Source organism: Hakea prostrata, chromosome 1, assembly GCF_041222555.1.
Source record: "Hakea prostrata isolate BN-2017 chromosome 1, UWA_Hpros_2, whole genome shotgun sequence".
NCBI lineage: Eukaryota > Viridiplantae > Streptophyta > Magnoliopsida > Proteales > Proteaceae > Hakea > Hakea prostrata.
In genome coordinates this window covers 18,722,749-18,743,643 of record NC_142600.1, presented here as the reverse complement: position 1 = coordinate 18,743,643, position 20,895 = coordinate 18,722,749, and the positions used below count along the sequence as shown (strand labels likewise).

Sequence of the window (20,895 nt, the reverse complement as noted above, 5' to 3'; positions counted from 1 at the left end):
CAATCATATCCATATATGATATGGTGTATGCAGGATTTCAAAATTATTTGGCTTTGCTACTAAGGGCACGATCAGCTACTAAATGGACAATTTCTACAAAGAAAGCAACTTGGCCAAAGATATCTCAATTTAAAATTGCATTTTGAATCAAATAAGACGTGTTTTCTTAGTTGTTTAATAAAATAAATAAAAAAGGGTAAATCGGGGTTTTAATAATTAAAGATAATTTAGCTTTTAAGTTTTAACTATGGTATTTTATTTTTTAACAATTATTTTAATTGAGGGTAATTTCGTATTTTAACTACTAGGGTAATTACGGTAATTTAAGGTTTATACTAAAAGTACATTTTCAGCCAAGGGTATTTTGGGGTTTTAGACAAATATTTAACGGTAAAAGTTAAATTTAACCGAGAAAATTAGCAGAGGGGAGGTGTTTGATATGTTTGCTAGGTAAGAGGGGAGGTAAGTGATATTATCCAACTAAGAGGGGGTGTAAGTGCTATTTGTCCAGCTAAGAGGGGAGGTCAGTGATATTTACCCTAATTAAAATCACCTACAAGAAGCCATAGTGAATTCCTTTGTCTTCCCATTGACTCTAATATATTCCAAACAAGATGGCGTTGTGATCTTACTAGATCACCATAGACACTTAAAAGATGAAAAGAATGGGTACCTACCTAGAGGAGAACATCAATGAGGCGAGACGATATCAAGTGTGTTTGAATTTTCACAAAATGTTTCCATAAAATAACCAAACCACATGAAACACCAAGAGAGTCATATCCAACAAAATAATCAATCCTCAAAGTTTGAGTGTCTTCACATTGGCAATACTACACTTAATTTCCATAAGAAAAATAACTGTCTACATTATTATCATGGAAAAGAACTTTTAAGTATACGAACTGTTAAGGGATTCCCAAGTCCCTGACAGTTCTAGTTTAAAATTTTCATGGCTGCCTGTGGGCCTGCAAATCAAAGCCCACAGGTGTAGAGTGTGAAAAGAATGAAAATGTGTCTGAGTCATGATCCATGTCATCCACATCTAATAAGCTTCTTTTATTATTATCAAGAGATAAATTGAGAATCGGATAAGGTGATACAATATCCAAACAAAAGATTGTATTTTAATGCAACATGTGTCAAATGTCCAAATATGTTGATTGAAATTTTTTCTCTCAATGAATATTTAGATTCAGCTCAATTGTCAACTATACTTATTACTTTTAAGATAACTATTTTGTTTTTTTTCTTGGGGTAAACTATAGAGAAGTATTTTTATAGTAAAAATGTAAAACACAAACTATTACATTCATCCACAGGATCTCCCATGTAGTCTGTAGATGCAGCGTCTAACGTTCGGGTAAATTCTAGGAATCCGGATCTTCTCCCCGTGGGGGGAGCACATAATGACTTCTTGACTACAAAAACCAGTGGGTTTCACTGGTGAAAAAGTTTTTTTTTTTTTAATTTTTTTCAAAAAGTGTTTTTCATCGTGGGCCCCACTGATTTTTTGGTCATGAATCGTTGGGGAGCGCAAAAAGGTGTGTGGTATATCTGACCTACTCCTCCAGAATATTCCCGAAAATTTTCAGCCAGACTGGGTAAGCGCAATAGCCAATAAAATTCCGCCACGATGCGGCATTCCCACTTTGTTCATCACGACACGTCAGCATGTGTTCCACGTCACCATTTCCGCTATGCCTGAATCGACATACGTGGCCTGACACGTGCGTCATGTGGCTTCGAAGAAACACTTTCACTCTCTAATCTCTATACTTCATAATTTTTCGGTAAACGCTGTGTGTACTTGAAAATGGTTTGCTTGTTTCGTTGCTGTCGCGCTTGCGGCTCTCCGTTCGTCTTCTTTACGTCTTAGAACCAGGGTCACGGGAACCCTAAAATTTACTCGCATAGGAAATCCGAATCAGGCTTAATGAGTATCCGGACAGATGCTCGACCCTCGACCTCTGCAGCGCCTGCAGAGAAGGCTTTATCGTTCATATCAAAAGGTTGGAGGGAGGTGAGAAACTCAGCTGATGCGGATATCCGGTTGATGAGAGCCAGGGCTAATTCTTTCAAGGTCCTCGCCTCTTCCTTCGATAGAGAGCTGGGGAACTTCCTCAATTCGGCTTCTCCCTTCTCTGTTGCTGCCATGGGGTCAACTTCGCCGACTGAGATTGATTTCGTCAAGAGCCTACAGCCGAAGCTTTCTGAATTCCGCCGAGTTTACTCATCCCCGGAATTCAGCCAGAAGGTTTTAGACAAATGGAAACCTAGACCTAGTATTCGGCTCGACCTGTCGGCGATTAGGAGCGCTATTGTATCTGAGTTCGAGGAGAATAGGGATAGTATAATTGATTTTCACGATCGGGATAGGTTTTGGGGTGAAAGGAAGGTTGGATTGAAGGACTTTCGGTGGGAATCGAAAGTAGATAGCGGCCAAAGCCAGAAAGAATGGGAGCCAATTCGGGCGTTGAAGACGAGGCTGAGGGAATTTGAGCGTAAGAGTTCGTCCACTGACATTCTCAGCAATATAAAGAACAACGAGTTTGTTGAGAAAGTAAAATCGAGGCTGGTACGTTCTGATTCTAAAATTCAAAAGCCCCCGCCCTTTTCTCCTGGGATATGGTTAAATGAATTACTGCTTCTGTCAGACTAGATACTTATGCAGTGAAATTGTGGCTTTTGTGGTTCCTTCCCTGCTTATTGATGTTTCAGATATCCAATTATCAGATGCTGTATAGGTTACGATTCAACATTGTGCTGAGGTTTGATCAATTGATTGAGTTGGAATACCCGACAAAAGTATTTCTTTTCTTTTATTCCAAGTTGAGGTGGTCAGCACTGATGCTGTGATGTGGTTGCACAGGAATACGTAGCTACAGAACTCTAGGCTGTGGGTTTTGCGCTTATTCAAGGGAAAACGGAGTAAAAGGAGACAAATATGTGGACATATTTTAGTGATTGTTATTGTCTCAATTTCGCATCCTCCCATTTCCCTCAAATTCCAGTTTAGAAACGTATTTAACCATCAGCAATCCTAAAGAACGTCCAAGCTTTTTTAAATCCAATCTCTATCCCTAGTTACTTTCAATTAATTCCTTCAAATCATGTCTCTCTCCAGTATTTTCTCACTCTCTCATCCTCTACACGAATTCTTTCCATTCATGTTTCTCTCTCAATGGAAGTCCTTTTAATCATGTTTCTCTCTAAGGATCTCAATTCGGTTAAGGAACCGGTATTTGGTACATAAAAGTATGGTACCAAATTTTTTTTCCTCATACCATTATCGTTATAATACCAAACGGTATAGGTATGCATACCATTACTGTGCCATATTTATTTAGTCCAAAATGGTTCTGATATTTTGTTCATTTGTATAATTTTCTCCATATTATTACCATTCAAACGTACAGCTATGTCATATTGATACCGTACCATATTTATCTGGTATGATACTGTACAATGTAAGTGGCATGATTTTATTTCGATAAATGACATACGCTTTGACATATGAATTGATACCTTATCTCTCTCCACTAAGCCCTCTCTCTCACACACACACGTGAAAAGAACAGAGTCTATCACTCAACTCTGTCTCTGTCATAATTTCTATTATAGATTATAGGAGAAGAGTGACTACTCTGTTCTATCCAAGTGAAAGGGTAGTCGGGAGAAACATTAATAGATGGAATCCCGTGGAGAGAATCTAGGAATACTGATTGAGTTTAGGAAACTTTGGAGATTATTTAGGATAAAAAAATCTTCATCAGATTTTGAGTAGCTGGGTGTCACATTTTTAGACTAGAATTTGAGGGGAAGTGGAGGATGAGAACTTGAGATGATAAATTATACTCACCATACTTATTTATGGCCTTTGTGGACACTTCATGACATTCATGTAACAAACCACACCTGTCCCCCCCAGCATATAAAGCAAAGGGAAAAAGGAAAAATCTCATTACCTATGTGAGTAGTTTGAGGCGGTTATTTCAGTTCAAAGCTTTTCTAATAACAAGTTGACTTTGGATCCTTCAGCAGACGAACAGTGATCAAAATAAACTTGGGTTCAGATGTCTACCAAGTATGGGAAGACATCAGGAACAAGTGAAATTTAGAAAGATACAGAAATAGTGAGAGGAGCAAAGGAAAAAATAATTTGACTCAGATTAAGACAATGATGATCTTTATCACATGTTAGGAAGTATAGATGATGATGAATACTTCTTTGAACAAAGGATAAAAGAATGGGTAGACTAAAGAAGAGTTATCACTTGCAGATTGTAAATGAAAACCACGAAGGGAATGGCAATTTTGGACTTATGCTATTGAAGTTTAAAAACTTGTATTCTGGTTGGTTTGTTATGTTATGCACAAGCCATATGTAAGTATTGGTCTCTGGATCCAACTTCTGCTCAGACTTGTTTTGCTTGGTCGGTGGATTTTGTGTTGTGATGAATGAACTGCTAACGCATCCCTCTGAGGCTTCGAGAAGCAGGTGAAAACCTTTTTGTCAGAAATACCCAATAATCTTATCACAAGCTTGAATAAGGGGAAGGGCACTGAGAAGGTTGGATTGTTGTGGCAGTTAGGCTGTGTTCATGTTAAAACAAAATGTGCAATAAAATGTTATTAGGGAACTTAAACTCTTAACCCTGGGGGGTTTCTTCTTCTAACTGACTCTTGTCTTTAGGTAGAGAGCTGGACACATTCATTTTCTGAATGTTTAGTATCTTTGATAGCCCCACAAAATACAAATTGACACAAATCAATCTTATGATGGAACCTATGACCTAGGTGTTTTATCTACCTATTTTTTTTGTTTGCAAGAAATTATTAGCAGATATGTATAGTGAGATCAAGCTCCAAAACAGAGGAAAGAATAAAGAAGACAAGAGTCAGTTAGAAGAAGAAACTTGCCCTAAAAAACCTATAACATTGGTAGTTTATGACTTGATGTAGTAGCACTAATTTTTGCGGGCTCAAACTTTTTGTACCATACAATGAATTTTGAGAAAGTAATCATTAATTGGGAGAAATACCAAGGCATATAAGTATTAAGTGGAAAAATAAGTTTGCTTCATTCTTGAGATATTGTAAAATTCCTCTGGTAGCATGTCTACTAGAGCATTTGCATTCTTTTATGTAATGCAAGGGGCACCATTATATTCAACCGGTTGTCAAGTTTTGAAAAATCTTTGTTGTCCTTTGTGTGCGTGTATAATAAGTCAGATGAATCCAAGGAAGAAATTTCGATTGAAACTGAATTTTCGGGGAAAATGCGAGATTTCCATGTTTCAACTTTTTTTTTTTGGAGTTTCGAACTTTAGTTTCGAGCCTTATATGAACTAAAAATGATCTGAATTCTTGCATCCTACCTATTTCAAGCATAATAAACACAATGGAACTACTAGTTTACCAAAAAAATCATTGACGGTAACATTCAAGTATATAGTATATATGAGAAGAATTGAGAATATTACCAGGTACAAGTTTTCCTAATACATGTCTCCCTCTTCCCTTTGCATCCCATAGAAATGACAGTACATGTCCCATGATGTTTGCTCCTCAGTTGCTCCTCAGTTGCTCCCTACGCATCATCATCGCCCTTTTTATCTGTGCAGAATCTGGGTCAGGGTCACATCCATTCTCTCTTGGCTTCTGTGGATCAAAATCTTGTTCTTCTGGCTTTGGAAGGTCATTTAGGCATGCATCCTCTAACTCCTCCCTTTGTGTTCTCTTCTCTTTCTTCTTTTGCTTTCCCCCAGCCAAGTATGAGGCCATTGTCTTCTTGACCTCTGAGGGCACCCTTTGGCATCGACTACATCCATACTTTCCCCAGCTAGATACACCTTCAGTCTAGTGGCCTCACCTCCTCCTATCGTTTTCTTGCAATAATTCCACTCACTCTTCTTGCTATTAGTTATTATTGGCCTCCTGTAGCCTGACATCTTTCAGAGAGAGTGCCTGATACAAAAAATACACATTAAGTATCTTAAAAATCATTCCAATAATAAGCTCAAAAAAGTGCGTACATGCTACTATAAATAATCTCCTATTTTTAAATCTATAGTGAAAATTAATTAGTATTTTTAATATTTAAATAATTTATAAAAATATTTTAATATTTTTCAAACAATTAAATTTAATAATTAGCCAAAAAATTCAACACCATCACAGCATAGTTGAAGTCGTGGTGTCTCACATTCATAAATTTAAAGCTCATACATGAGTGTATACATGTGTATTTTAGGAATATGCATATTCTAAAAAATAATTTTTAAATACAGAAAAAATAGTAGCTATATCCAAAAATGAATTTTAATAGCTATATCCAAAAATTAATTTTAACTTCACACAGATCAACATTCTAGAGAAAACATACTTTAATTTGAAAGCAATCTAAAGTTGATTTGAGCCATAAACAAAAAAAAAAAAAAAAAAAAAAATGGAGAACTTTGTTAACTCTACCTTGTTGGGTTCTCAAAAACCAAACAATGGAGGAGCAAGAGTGGAGTAGGAATGCAAGGGAGTTGCTAAAATGAGGTGAAATGGGGGTAGAGTCCAAAAGAAATTAGAAAAAATTTGAAATAGGGTTGAAACCTTGAGTGGCGAAATAGGTCGAAATTGAGTGGTTTGATAACCTGGAATGTGTAGTTTCGAGTGTTACGAGATTTTGTGTCGTTTTGACCGAAATTTCATACCGTTTCGGTCGAAATATATGACTTCGACGAAAAATTGTGCATTTCATTTCGATTTTAAAATATGCAGCGATTTCGATCGAAATTTATTTCATGGATGAATCATGAAGTAAAAGTTTAGGAAAGGGTAAAGTAAGTGCTTCCAAAGTTGGGATATCATCAAGGCCATCACGAACTTCTTCCTTAGACCCTAAGCTGATCAACCCCCCCATCCCCCCCCCCCCCCCCCCAAAAAAAAAAAAAAAAAGAAAAAAGAAAAAGAAAAAAAAAGAAAAAAAAAGAGGAAGTAGAAGAAGAAGAAGAAGATTAGCTAAAACATTCCTGTCTTATTCCGCAAAAAGAACATCCATCCTCCATGTCAGACTTTAGACCTGTCTCCTTATGCAATCACCTGTACAATTTCATTGATAATATCCTTGCCAGTCGTCTTTAATTGATAGTTGACTCCTTGGAGTGCCAATCAATCAATTTCTACTTCTGATTGGAGCATCTTTGACAGTATTCTCCTCTATATTTGAGATTGTTCGAGGCTTTTGATTGAAATCCCACTCCCCACTGCCTCAAGCATCTACATAGGTTTGAGTCCCTCTGTTGGGATTTCATTTCACTATTTACTCTAGACATCTTTCTGATCAGTTTTGTCCATTGGATCCTGTCTTGTATCTTGTCCCCCCTCTTCTCCTACTTCTCAGTCTTGGTTAGTGGTAGCCTTGCATGTTTCGTGACTTCCTCTGTGGTCATCCCTCAAGGCTGTCCCATCTCTCCATTCATCTTTCGCCCTCGACCCTGAGGTCTGTTCTTGTGTTATCCCAATCCTACATGGATCAGCTTCTCATTTCCCCTATGCGCAAATGCAAAGCCTGTAAGATTTCTTAGTGCCTTCATGGATGGTTGTACCTCCATCTTGATTATACTGTCCTTGTAGGGTCATATTAAGAGTTTGTCCATCCTCACATTGAGAGTCTGTCCATCCTCACATTGAACTCCTCATATTCATTATCTTCCTTGAAGGAGTCCTTGAAGCAGACCTTGAGGCAGATAAGGCTACTTTCCTTAGGATGGCAAGGTTTATCTTGGTTGGCCTCTTGGTCAAATACTTTGGGATCCCTTTGACTGCTACCAAGTTGATTGCCACTCTCTGCGCTTCCATGCTTGACCTGCTTGGAAAAGCTACAAGTTTGGGAGGGTAAATTCCTCTGTTTCTGGTGGTTGAGCTCATCAGATGGATAATCCAATTCTATTATATTTATGGGTGTGGTATCTTTGGGCTGCCTTAGTCTATATCAAGTGATGCAAACCAAAATTCTAGGGTTTAGCTTGTAAGGATGTTACCCTAGATTTAGGTTCACTCCTGGATCCTCTCTTAGGGAATCAACAGTCTTATAGGGGATTTCTTGGAGGAATTAGGGTATAAAGTAGGGGTGTAAATGGATAACCGAAATCCGCTTCCGAATTCGCATCCGCATTTGTTTAGGGGTATCCGAATCCGTCCGATTATTAATAGGATGCGGATATGGTATACCCCTTTCTTACCGAATATTATCCGTCCGATAAAATTATCCGATTAAGTTACTTATTTAGATTTATTATTCTTATTTTTATAAATTTTACCTATGATATGTGATTATTTTTCTAGATTTTCTACTAAAATAGCTACCAAAGTTGTTAAATTCTTAAATTTCAAACTTAGCTCTCACAAATAAAAAGGTAAAGATGTAAATATGTAGTTGAACACTTGTATTCAATCTATATTCATGCCCATTTAGAAGAATCTACTTAAGAAAATAACTATCCGATTATCATCCGAATCCGACAGAATCCGTCCGAAAACCGATAGGGTATTATCCGAATCCGTCCGAATATAATAGGATGCGGATATGGATATACCACTATCCGATCCGAATCCGGTCCGTTTACACCCCTAGTATAAAGTAACATAATAGTACCCAAGAAGCATTCAGCTAGGCTTATAGACCATAGAAGAAATTTCGGTCGAAATTGTCAAAATGCCTGCATTTTTTAAAATCAAAACGAAATTCCAATTATTTCGAAAAAGTTAATATGTTTCGACCGAAATTTCGGAGATTTTGACCGAAATTTCGACCATTTCAACATTCCAACTTGTTTTTCCTCAGTTTTTGTTGATATCTATCCCATTTTTACCTAATTTCATGACCCCTTTGCCTTCAAGCACCTCTTTTGCTCATCTTTTGCCTCCAAACACCTCCTAATCCACAACCACTACAAAAGAAACTCCGGCAACAATAGAATGTAAAGCATGAGCCATACCCAATAGTTCCAAACTTCCCTTTTTTTATTTTTGTTTTGTTTTATTCATGCCTTAAATGATCTTGTATTGCCTTGAAATGAATATATGTTTAGCCTAGGACTATGATCTATGATTGTGTTTTGTTAAACCTCTTTTTTTTTTTTTTTTTTCTTCTTCTTCATTGTTTTTTAATAATTATTTTCTAAATTATGTATTTGAAAAAATACATACGTGTGTATATATATATATATATATATATATATATATATATATATATATTATATATATATATATACATATATATATATATATATATATATATATATATATATATATATATATATATATATATATATATATATATATATATATGGGCTTCAACTTAATATATGTGAGACACCATCACTTGATCTAGATGGTCATTTTATTTTGTTGACTTGTTGTATATGTAACCATTGTGTCAAACAATTCATGTATGTTGATGATTTTATGCCTGTATGCAATACAATTTGTACTTGTTGGAACTAGTCATTTGTTAGTATAATTGAATGATAAATGTTCAGTGGTTTTTTTTTTTTGGCAAAATACTAGTTCCATTGTGTTTATTATGCTTTAAATAAGCAGGAGGCAACAAATCAGATGAAATGGATGTCATATAAGGCCCGAAACCTATGGTCGAAATAAAAAGAAAATCATATGTTTCAATCAAAATTTCGGTCGAAATCTAAAAATTTTGGCCTTTCCTTGGGTCGAAATCCTGGTTTCAACTGAAATTTGTTCCTTGATTGCATCTATAGACAAGGATAGTTAGGTTTAAAGCTTGTAACCTTGCTGTAATTTCAGTTTCAGGTCTTTGAATAGGTCTAGGCTTAGGTTTTAAAGGTTTTAGAGCTGAATAGGAGGAGGGTCTTGAAGTTTCGGCTGCTGCTGTTCTCTAATTCCAGAACCAAAATAGAAGTTAGGGCTTAATGAATTCTGTTTTAGGGTCTTGGTTGGGCTTAGGAAGGGGCTGTTGTTGCTATTTGGTATTTTCAGGTTAGTCCTAGTTGGTTTAGGATAGGTTTGAAGAATCCCAAAGGGTCTGGGATTCTTGAATTGGGCTGGGATTGGGATCCAGTGTGGGAGAGGGGGTGGGAAGCTAATCCTAAGAGGGTGAGGTAACTGGAGTTGGGGTTTGGGGGACATGGTTGTTCTAGGGTTAGATAAATTCCAAGATTAGGATTTTTTGGTTGTTCTAGGGTTAGAAGAAAAGAGGAAGAAAGGAAAAGCTGGAAGGGCTTTATCTAGGGTTCAGGGTTACTGGAGAGTAGGGGATGAGCTAGGGTTAAAGGGGAGTGGTCCTATAGGTGCCACAAGGTTTACAATGGGGCTGAGGTTGTCTGCAGTGGAGGGAAGGGTGGGTGAGACTTGCTTGGGTTAGGGGCGAGGGAGAAGGGGGCTTGGCGGAGGGGGGGGGGGAGGAGGCTGCTGTAGTTGTTATTTGCTGTTGGAGTTTGAAGACAATGCTGGAAATTGTAGCAGAAGAAGTCTTAATGCCGTTGTGGCCCTCCTGAGAAGACCACGACTTGGATTTCCTCCAAAATCAGTAATTTTATTCAATTCAGTTTGTTGATACAGAGTATTGAGGCTCTGTTTATAGCCTCAATTAAGAAACAAAATAGGACTCTAATTTGGAAGCCTAATTGACTTCAAACTAACTTACTAGATCTAATCAGGACTCTGATTTGACCAACAACTTCCAATATAACCAAGGACTCTATCATAACTCACTCTAGAGAGATCCAATTAGGATTCCAAGAGTAGATATGGAGTCCTAAGTAAGAGTAGAATAAAGGTGGACTCAAATTAGGGGATCCCAAGATTCCCAACACTACTGGGAATGAAACCTAGACAAGGACTTTGCAAATAACTCACAAGATATTAACCAAAATAAGTAAACAACAATAGATTTAGGGTCTAGACAATAGATTGGACTCAATGGGACCCAGACCTAGACACCATGGAAATGGGCTAAATTACCAATACACCCCTTGGTTTGAGAAAGGGGTCCTAGGGTTTGGTGAAGTAACGCTAGGCCCTGTGGAACCCCTGGATACAATTTTGGTCGTCAAGGCTTTGGGATCCTTCAATCTTCATGAGTGCATTCCCTTAGAAAGGGTTTGGAAGTTCTAACTTCTCGGGTCCCATTTGTCTTCCTAAAGAGGAAGGTGGTCTTTGTTTGATGAGGATTAAAAAGCCTAATACCATGGGTATCCTAAAATTGATACAGCAGATTGTGATCAAGAAAGATAATATGGCTCAACTAGATCCACTTCGGGTCCCTTCCCAAATGATTTGCTTTGGACAGTCTCCTTTTTCAATGATGGTTCATGGGGCTTTCCTTGGGGTCATCTCCACTAAGACTGGTGATGGAACCTCCACCAATCTTTGGCTAGATAATGGACATCCTATGAGAGTGCTTTTTACCTAGTGGGGACCAGAACAATCTATTACTTTGTTGCTTCTATCATTTCCCACGGTGCCTGGCTGCTAGTTGGTGCTCCGTCCTGCTTTATCAGATATATGGGCCGCTTTACCCCCTGCCTGTTGGGACAGCCTCTTCAGCTAATTCAGTTACGTGGCTCCACTCCTCTAATTTTCTCTTTACTACCTTCTCAACCTGGGCTATTTCAGAGTTCATTCCCTGCTTTTCCCTTTGTGCAGAATTGTATGGTGTAGCGGTCATATCTTCCACAACAGTTTCACAGTCTGGGGAGTTCTCACTCACTGTTTCATATCCTCTGCTGGAAGGACTCAGACCACCTCTTCTTTTCATGCCCCTTTACATCCACAATCTGGAAGAAAGTACTAGGTAGCTGCAGGGCTTGCAATAGTAGAATCCTCCCCTTTTCTTGGTAGTGGCTTTGGGCCAACATGACTTATTCTCGGAACTTCAGTTGTGATCCCACTGGTAAACTAGCGTTTTTCACCACAAATTCTCATATTTGTATTGAGTAGACTCTTCAAAAATGGACCTTGAGCTCCTATTCCTTTGAAGTATGTGAAAAGCAATCTACTTTGATGCTAGCTTTAATCCCTTCATATTCCTTTGGAATATGTGGAAAGCCATCTACTTTGATCCTAGCTTTAAGCTCAGCTAGTCCCTCCCCTTGAAGTGGCCATATTGTTGCAGACTCTTTTTTCTCCTTGACAGCTAGGAGCTGATTTTTCTTTGTTGTTGCTCTTGTATATTCTCTCTCCCTCTTCAGATTCTTGGTAATGAAATTATTCATTTAGGCACCCTTTGGGGGGGGGGGGAGGAAAAAGATGCTTCCAAAAAGTGGGGATGGGGGAGTCCAATTACAGCTGCATAAACTATGATGCATATTGCATAATTCAAAATCAGGATTAACTCAAAAGTTGTGACCTTTGAGCTCTTTTAAATTGTCCTTAAATTGTTCAATATTCTCACTAAATGATGATATGATGCAGGCTTGCTTGATTATGATTGTAGCTTCAAGGATTTCTGGGGCTAGACTTGAATTCCAGGCCCAAAAATAGGGTTTCAGTTACGGGTGTATGGGTGGTTGTTCCCCAATTGGTTAGTAATAATTGTCTGCTAATTCCTTGGTTGGGGTTTAGTTTGTTTGATAGAATGTTGGTGGTTAAAGATAGAATGGTGTTTAGGGTATCAAGGATACTTCGCCCATCCCATGGGAGGCTGATAAATTCAGTGAGATGGGTTAGATTTGAGATGAGATGAAAATTTAAGGGAATCTGATTAAACTGAAAGGAATTTATAATTTGTTTCTTAGAATAATCTCTTCAAGTGTTAATGATTTTGGATGGGTGGATTAGATATTGGGTTTCTTGATTGAGAATATCAAGGATGGGCAAATCTACGCTTTTGCTGGTTTGTTGAGGCTGAGGTTAGGGTCGAATGTCACTAGTGTTGGAGGGATGATATTCTTAAAGTTTGGACAAATTTAGCAGTTAGATTGGTGTAGATCTAATCTTGAAATTTGAGTCTTTAGAAAAGGCCACTCAAGAAAACTCATGAAAAATAGAAAAAAAGACATGAAATGAGATGGGATGGATTTCTAATGGATTGTAATGCTTTGTTTGGGCTGGTGATAGGTTTTAATGGTTTGGGTTTAAGGAAAACGAGTATACAAAGAACAAGGGATTTAGGGTTGGTGAATTTAGAAGGTTAGATGAAGAATTGGGGATGGGGATGATTCAACTTACATATTTAGAAAAGAACATCAGGTTGAATTGTTGATAAGAAGATCTGATCTGTAGGAAATTCAAGTAACAAGAAGTAGATGAAGTAGATGTGAGAGTGAGAGAGTGAAAGAGAGAGGGGGGAGGGGAGATGCCATGTCATTGTACCTCACTGGAAACAATAAACAAAACATAAAATTTCAATTCATCGATTCTTGGCTCAACTGAGCAATTGCATCTATATTATTTCAAAATCAAACTAAGATTCACAGTTAAAAATTGACTCTGAAGTAGACGCCTGTGCTAAAAGGGATAAGCTTAAAATTGATAAGCCTGATTCAATCCAACCTATTAGTTAATCAAAATTGACTAGGAAATTGAAATAATAGAGGAAATAGATTTAAAATGGGATTGAAACTAATCCAATGAAGGAAATCCCGTTTTCCTACTTGCTATCCATATTTTCCCCCATCAAGTTGGCCAATTACAAAATAAACCCATGGAATCAAACCAAATACATATATGACCCAATCCTAGACTTCTTAAGGAAGGATGCCCAATTTGGTGATGATTCTGCATCATGATATGGCTTAGTAGTTTCTTCTTTTTCATTCTTTTGAATACTCCATACAACAACAACAACAACAATAAGCCTTGTCCCAACTAAATGGGGTCGGCTACATGGATTCTTGCCCTCCAATCAGTTCTGTTCGAGGCCATACTAGATACAAGGCCTAAGCTATACATATCCTTTCTCACCACTTCTCCTAAGGTTATCTTAGGTCTACCCCTAGCTCTTCTAGTTCCTTCAATCTGGATTATATCACTTCTCCGTACAGGGGCATTAAAGGTCTCCGTTGAACATGGCCGTGCCACCTCAAATGACTTTCTCGAAGCTTATCACTTATGGGAGCAACTCCCAGACCAACTCTAATATGATCATTTCTTATCTTATCCATCCTAGTTTTGCCACTTATCCATCTTAGAATTACAGACCAACGTACAAAAAGAGTTTCATTCTGTAAACCGAAAACTCAACATTTCTATCACAAGAATTGCAAGACCTTATGGACACCCTAATATTCTTGCAGAATATATAGCTAGACAATTAAAAAATAGAGTTTCATTTCGAAAGGCAATGAAAAAGGCTATTGAATTAACTGAACAAGCATCCTCATTTCTGCTACACTGAGTTTATCTATATGATTCTTTTTAACAGCCCAACACTCTGCACTGTACATCATAGCTGGTCGAACAACGGTCCTATAGAATTTTCCTTTAAGCTTTAATGGAATACGCTGATCACATAAGACCCCGGACGCACCTCTCCACTTCATCCACCCTTTTTTAATTCTTTGGGAAACCTCATCCTCTAAATCACCTCTTTTACTTATGATTGAACCTAGGTACCTAAAACAATCACTCTAAGGAATCTCTTTATCGTCAAGTATCACCACCTCATTATCTGCCTGATCATGACTAAAGTTACAAACTAGATATTCTATCTTCGATCTACTAAGTTTAAAGCCTTTTGATTCCAAAGCTACTCTCCATGTTTCTAATTTGGTATTAATCCCCACTTAGGTCTCATCAATCAACACAATATCATTCACAAAAAGCATACACCAAGGGACCTCATTTTGAATGTCTTTGGTTAATTCATCCATTACCAGTGCAAATAGATATGGGCTTAAAGTTGACCCTTGATGTAGCCCAACTGTTATTAGGAATTCATTACTTTGTCCCCCCATTGTTCTAACACTAGTCATCGAACCATCATACATATCCTTAACTATATCTTACTTGCAACACATCTTTTCTCTAGTACTTGCCAAATTAACGCTCTAGGGACTCTATCATAAGCTTTTTCTAGGTCACAAAATACCATATGAAGGTCTTTCCTACATTCTCTGTACCTTTCCATAAGTCTCCTAATTAGGTAAATAGCCTCCGTTGTAGATATTCCCGGCATGTAGCCAAATTGGTTTTTTTGAATACTCCATATAGATGGCAAAACCAGTGATCTTCTATCATTTTGCATTATTTTTCCTTTTCACAAAAGTCATCGAGATTCATTCAATTTTTCGTATCGTAGATGGAATTACTATCACTTGACAACCATCTTATTGCTTTCCAAGTATTTCATAGAATGACTCAGTTCCATTTCTGCTTTGTTGTGCTCATCATTTTGTTCCTGCATGCTGGGGTTGTTTTTTTTTTTTTTTTTTTTTGGGGGGGGGGGGGGGGGGTTGTCTGAACGTGAGGTTCTCATATTTAAAAAGAGCAGGATGCCAGTGAATCTGTGATAGGATTTAGTTGGACGACTGTAGAAAATGCTGGTGAAATTTAGCCCCTGCATGTCTGGTGGCTAGTGGAGTGACTGGAGTCTGCTATTGATAGTTTTTTGTTCAATGTTAACAAAGTCAACCTTGATGACATTGTTATGTCATTTGATTTCTGTGACTTACTGGTGATGCTAGTAGTGAAAAAGTTAGATTTGCTTGCTTTGATTTTTTGAAACCTTTTGCCTTTGGAATCTGCAATGTCATGGGAGCTTAAATTCCATAGAAGTTATTGAGGACTGATTCACAATTTAAAACTTTATCACTGTTGATTAGTATGCAGTTTCTGTGTTACATGCTTCTTATGATGTAATTTTTCTTAAAATTGGTATGTATACTATGCACTTTCCCTTTCCTTAAGAACAGTGCCAAAATTCTTGATACATGATTTTCCCCCCCTTATTTTCTTTCTTTTTTACTGCATCTAAACAACTGGCAATCACTATGCAAGAGTAACTATATTGTGTATGTACAAGGAAGTAGTGTTGATTTGGAATAACATGACTCTTTTATACTTTTAGTACGCGTTTGGTAATGTTTTCATTCTGGAGACCAGTTCTTGAATAAAACCATTTTTACATGTTTCTCTGCTTGGGGACTGGTCTTTATTTGGAAATGGGTTGGTAAACTCATTCTGGAAATATTCCTCATTCGGCCCCGCAATATAAAAGTTCTAGTTTTTGAGCAAGGGCATGGGATAGGAGAGCAAGGTAAAGGGGTTTGCAAGCAGGGGAGGGGTGGTCTTTAGAGACTTTCATTGTTGGGACAATTTTATCAAGTTTTTGCTCCCCTTATAAATGTTCTATAAACCTATTCTTCAGACTACTTTTCTCACCAGTTTGTTTTTAAAGAACATAAGAACGAAACATTTTGACAAACGTCTATTTCCTGTTCTGTTCTCCAAGAACAAAAGAATGTCAGAATTGTTCTCTGAGAATGTAACCGAACGCGTCCTTATTTATTGCAGATGTTCTTCAGTTGTTAGTAACATAATTGTTCATTTCATATGCATTTATTTATTTTCTCCAAAGAGAAAGAAAAAGACATTTTATTGTTTCTTATGTTTGTTGCAGAAAGCAATTCGCAAGGAGCCTCAAGAGTCAAAGGTTGATTCTCAACTTCAATTTTGTGTTTTTTCAGACTTCTCAGCTATTACTCTAATCAGTCTTTATTTTGTGTTTCTAATTTTAGTACTACCTTAATAGCATTTCATGTATTTTCTAGCAGCTTATTCTGTAAATGAATTTCATCCACCCACGCCACCAGGTCTACATTAGATGAATAATAGTGTTAAATACAGACAATGGACATTATGGGGTGATTTTATTATAGGCAATGCCTTGTATGATAGGGAAATAAGTAATATAGTTGGTTCTCTTGGATTGGTCCTATATGTATGTATATTGTCTCCCTAGCTAGTTGGATAACCACACGGCTGACCAGATGGTTTATATATCTGGGTTGTTAGATGCATGTTATGCACATGCACAACAAGTCATTTATATACTAAGGGAACAAACTAGCTTATATATAGGTTGGATATCATTGAAATAATTTCTGCTTCTCATTTAGTGTTTTCATATGACCATGTTGCACTTGTTAGGTATGACTTTTGGATGCAAACTGTACCAGCAATTCCTAATATCAGTCTGGTGGCAGGCAACCACTCCTAATAGGTATTCAATCATATTTTCATTGTATATCTCCTGGAGAGTTTAATCTTGATTTGGTAGGGTTTGTTGCCAAGGATTCAAGTTTTGGTATTGGTCCTACTGAAAGGGTGATTCAAGAGATGTTATAATAGAGAGTTGGAAGAAATGCTATAGATACGTATGAAAATGGTTAGGAAATCGCAGAGGAAACATGCAAAGCATAAAACACTGTAAGTACGAAATTTGTGAAATATATAATCTCATGTATAAAAAGGAGAGCAAAATATAAGAGAGAATCATTTTCAATTGACTATGCATAAAAGATGAGGTTTCTTATTGTTGCTGCACAATCCTGTTCGCCCCTTCAGCCGGATGAACCTGCAAGAATGAGCTCGACCATGGAGGTCGAGTTTTCACCTCCGACGATCTAGTTAGGGATCCGATTGAGGAAGACAAGAAAGTAATGAACAATAATGATTCGAATAGTGATGGTTCTATTCAGCGTACCTTTCTCTTGTGCTCCCTTACATTTTTATAGGTTTTCTACGTATGAGTTCGTCTCGAACTAAAACATTACTTGTACTGCAATACAAACTTTAGTGATTGAGTCCTACTCAAATATGAGTTATTGAGTCCCAGTCGAATACTTTGTCTTCGGTTATCAATCTACTAGGATTCACTTTGTTATCCTGCTTTTATGCTTGTATAACCGGCCTTGACTTGGTCTGTTCAACCTGGGTGTATCCGACCTGGTTCGACCTGGGTTTATCCGACCTGGTCCGACCTGGGTTTATCCGAACTGGTTCGAGCCATTTTATTTATTCTATATCACTTACATTTATAAATAGAGCAATTCTATAGAGCTGCAGGCTCATCAAATGCAGATTTAGAAGTGGTCTGGGGTAAAGTGCAGCAGCCGGCAAGATGATGTAGTGCACAGATTGAACAAATGACAACATGGAAAAATAAAAATCTTGTGAAAAGAAAATCAGAAAATGAAGTAATATAGCAATAACATTATTTGAATTGTGAAGAACATTGGACCATTTGCTTTAGTGTATCCAATACGATGTAGATTTTTTCAAAATTTTCCTTTCCCAATTATATATTGTATCCCAAAATATATAGAGCTACTGTAGTGATTGTGGTCGCAGATATCCTCCATGTGACTCATATTAACACCCGCTATAAAGGGGGTAAAACTCTTGACCACCCACTGTTACCTCTTAATTTACATGGCACCCACTCTCAAAATTACAAGTTAGCTACAGTTTCATTTTCAGTTAAGTGGACGTGTAAAACCAAAATACCCTTATAGTTAAAGCATTTAAAATTTGATTTTCAAATTACCTAAATACCCTCAGTTAGGTATCCCTTCACCCATCTTCTTCATATCCCGGAAACCGCTCTCCTCTGCCCGACGACCAGGCCCCGCCAGAGATGGTGTCATTCGAGGCATTCCAGGATTCTTTAACTGCTTTTGACAAACTGTTTTTTGAGGTGAAGGAGACAGAAATGGTAATAAAGATACAAAAGTAAAGGTGGTTGGATAGTAAGGTACTAGGTGCGAGCTAAATTTAGAAAGGATGACGGGGGTTGGGGAGTTGAGAGAAAACATTGGCAGGTAGCGGCTGCAGAGTCCATGTTTGCTTGAAAATTACCACACAACCGTACAGACTTAACCCACCATTGCCCTCACCTCAATGATTAGGAACCACCCATTATGTGGCCACTCAGAAGGGAAGGCTAGTCAGAACTTACAGATAATGAAATGAAAGGGAGGGGGGGGGGGAGGAGAGAGAGCATCGAGAGGAGGAGAGGGTGTTAGAGAAGCAGTGATAACTGAAGCCACAACCATAAAGACTTATCCCAACGTTGCCCTCACCTCTATGGATAGGAACCACCCATTATGTGGCCACTCAGAAGGGGAGGCTAGCTAGAACTCACAGATAATGAAAGGAGGGGGTGGGGGTGGGGGGAGCATCGAGAGGAGGAGAGGGTGTTAGAGAAGCAGTGATAACTGAAGCCCATTCTTGGGTTCCAAACAATTTATTGATCTTTCTTTCTTTTTTTCTTTCTTTTTCCCCCCTCCTCTCTATGCTGCCACAAGATCAAGAATGGAATGGGAAGGCTGGGAAGGTGTTGCAGGTGGAGGGGAAGAAGAGGGAGGGAGAAAGAAGGGGTAGGGGGGGAAGCTTGCTGCTGTAGGGGAAATAAGGGGTGGGGAGGGTGGCGCAAGGGATAGAGAGAGAGTTGGGGTTACGGAAGGGGCTGGGGTTTGTACTTAACTTTATGGGAATGGACTGGTACACTCTAAGGTTGCTGTAGGATCTCTCACAGGGCTGTCGCAGGCTTTAGCAGTTGAAGAAAAATATGGCAATTGCCGCAGGGGAAAGAAGGGGTGGGGAGGGTTGCGCAAGGGATTGGGGGAACGGAAGGGGCTGGGGGTTGTATTTACTTGATGGGAATGGACTGGTATGCTCTAAGGTTGCTGTAGGATCTCTCACAAGGCTGTTGCAGGCTTTAGCAGTCAAAGAAAAATATGGCAGTTGCAAAAAATAGCTCACACTCAACCACGGGGATCCTCCTTGGAACCCACGACTCCAATTCCTTCAATCCTCAATTTTATTAATTCATTCTAAATTGTACTGCTGAGTATGGGTCCTTTAAATAGCTAATTAAAAAGAAGAAAGGGCATCTGTACTCAAACTAACTGACTAAAAAACTTGGACTCTAATTGGGAATCCCTTAACAACTCACAACTAATTAACAAATGACAACTCAATAGCTAAACAACTAAAAAGGGGGTTTCTGAAGGACCTCAAAACTACCAAATAAAATTACAATTATCTAGAAGGAAAATAGATTCCAACTAAGACTTCCGCATGAACTAAGACTCTTGAATAACTTGACCATAGTCAACTAAGAAAAGAAAAGTAGTTCTTGAGTCCTGATAGGGCATAGAATCTACCTGGACTTATGAGAGCATTCAACAAGCCTTGGTTGCTGCATGGTTAGGGAGCTGTTTTGTGCCGAATATTGGGCCTTCTTGTGCTTACTAACCCTGCTTACATCACTGTCACCGCTCACCATATTCTTGTACATAGATAAATTTGATGCATTGAATCATGTTGTTTGTCCCTAAAAAAAAGGAGACTTAAAAAGCAACAATTGTGAAGGAAGTTTCGTACTTATTCAGTTGCCTGTGTTAACTAATATAATCCAAGATTTTTTGAGGTTTAATAATTGAAACAATAAGCAATCTGGTCAGTTAGAACTTAATGGAAAATCGTTCTTGGAGAGGGAAGAACCAGTAGAAATCATTTGCGACAGTTCTATCATTTAAATAGAGAAAACTGAATTTAATAAACCCTCTCGGTTTGAGTCTCTCACCTTACATAGGACTCTCTCTGACATTGACTCAAATTCGATTAGCGAATAAATGCAGTTACATTTATAAAATGGACATTAAAAAGGAACTGGTTTTTTCTTGATTTGTACTATAACAATGAAGAACAGTGGCTGGGTGTATCACTGGACAGGGAAATGAAATCAAGTTAGGAGAAAATAGAGGATATGTAGGTATCTCACATACTGTAGTCCGGCTTATTTCCACCTTGGCCTCTCACCTAAGCTTTCTGTCGCTGCTACTGCATTTCACAGAGAAACTAGCGTAAGTCTTTTTATTTTTTTTCCCAATTTTTTTTGAACTCGAATTGTTGACC

At 37.9% G+C, this 20,895-nt stretch overlaps 1 protein-coding gene across 2 annotated transcripts in view; it reads left to right on the top strand.

The window, feature by feature from the left end:
* Window positions 1–1,814: 1,814 nt before the first annotated feature.
* Window positions 1,815–20,895, top strand: part of LOC149028052 (digalactosyldiacylglycerol synthase 1, chloroplastic-like) — a 35,689-nt gene continuing 16,608 nt past the window's right edge. For both annotated transcript variants that reach the window (XM_089168130.1, XM_089168139.1), the window contains exons 1-2: window positions 1,815–2,578; window positions 16,592–16,624. In XM_089168130.1, coding sequence (XP_089024256.1) covers window positions 1,937–2,578; window positions 16,592–16,624 — 675 coding nt within the window. In that variant the 5' untranslated portion in view covers window positions 1,815–1,936. The remainder of the gene's footprint in view (window positions 2,579–16,591; window positions 16,625–20,895) is intronic.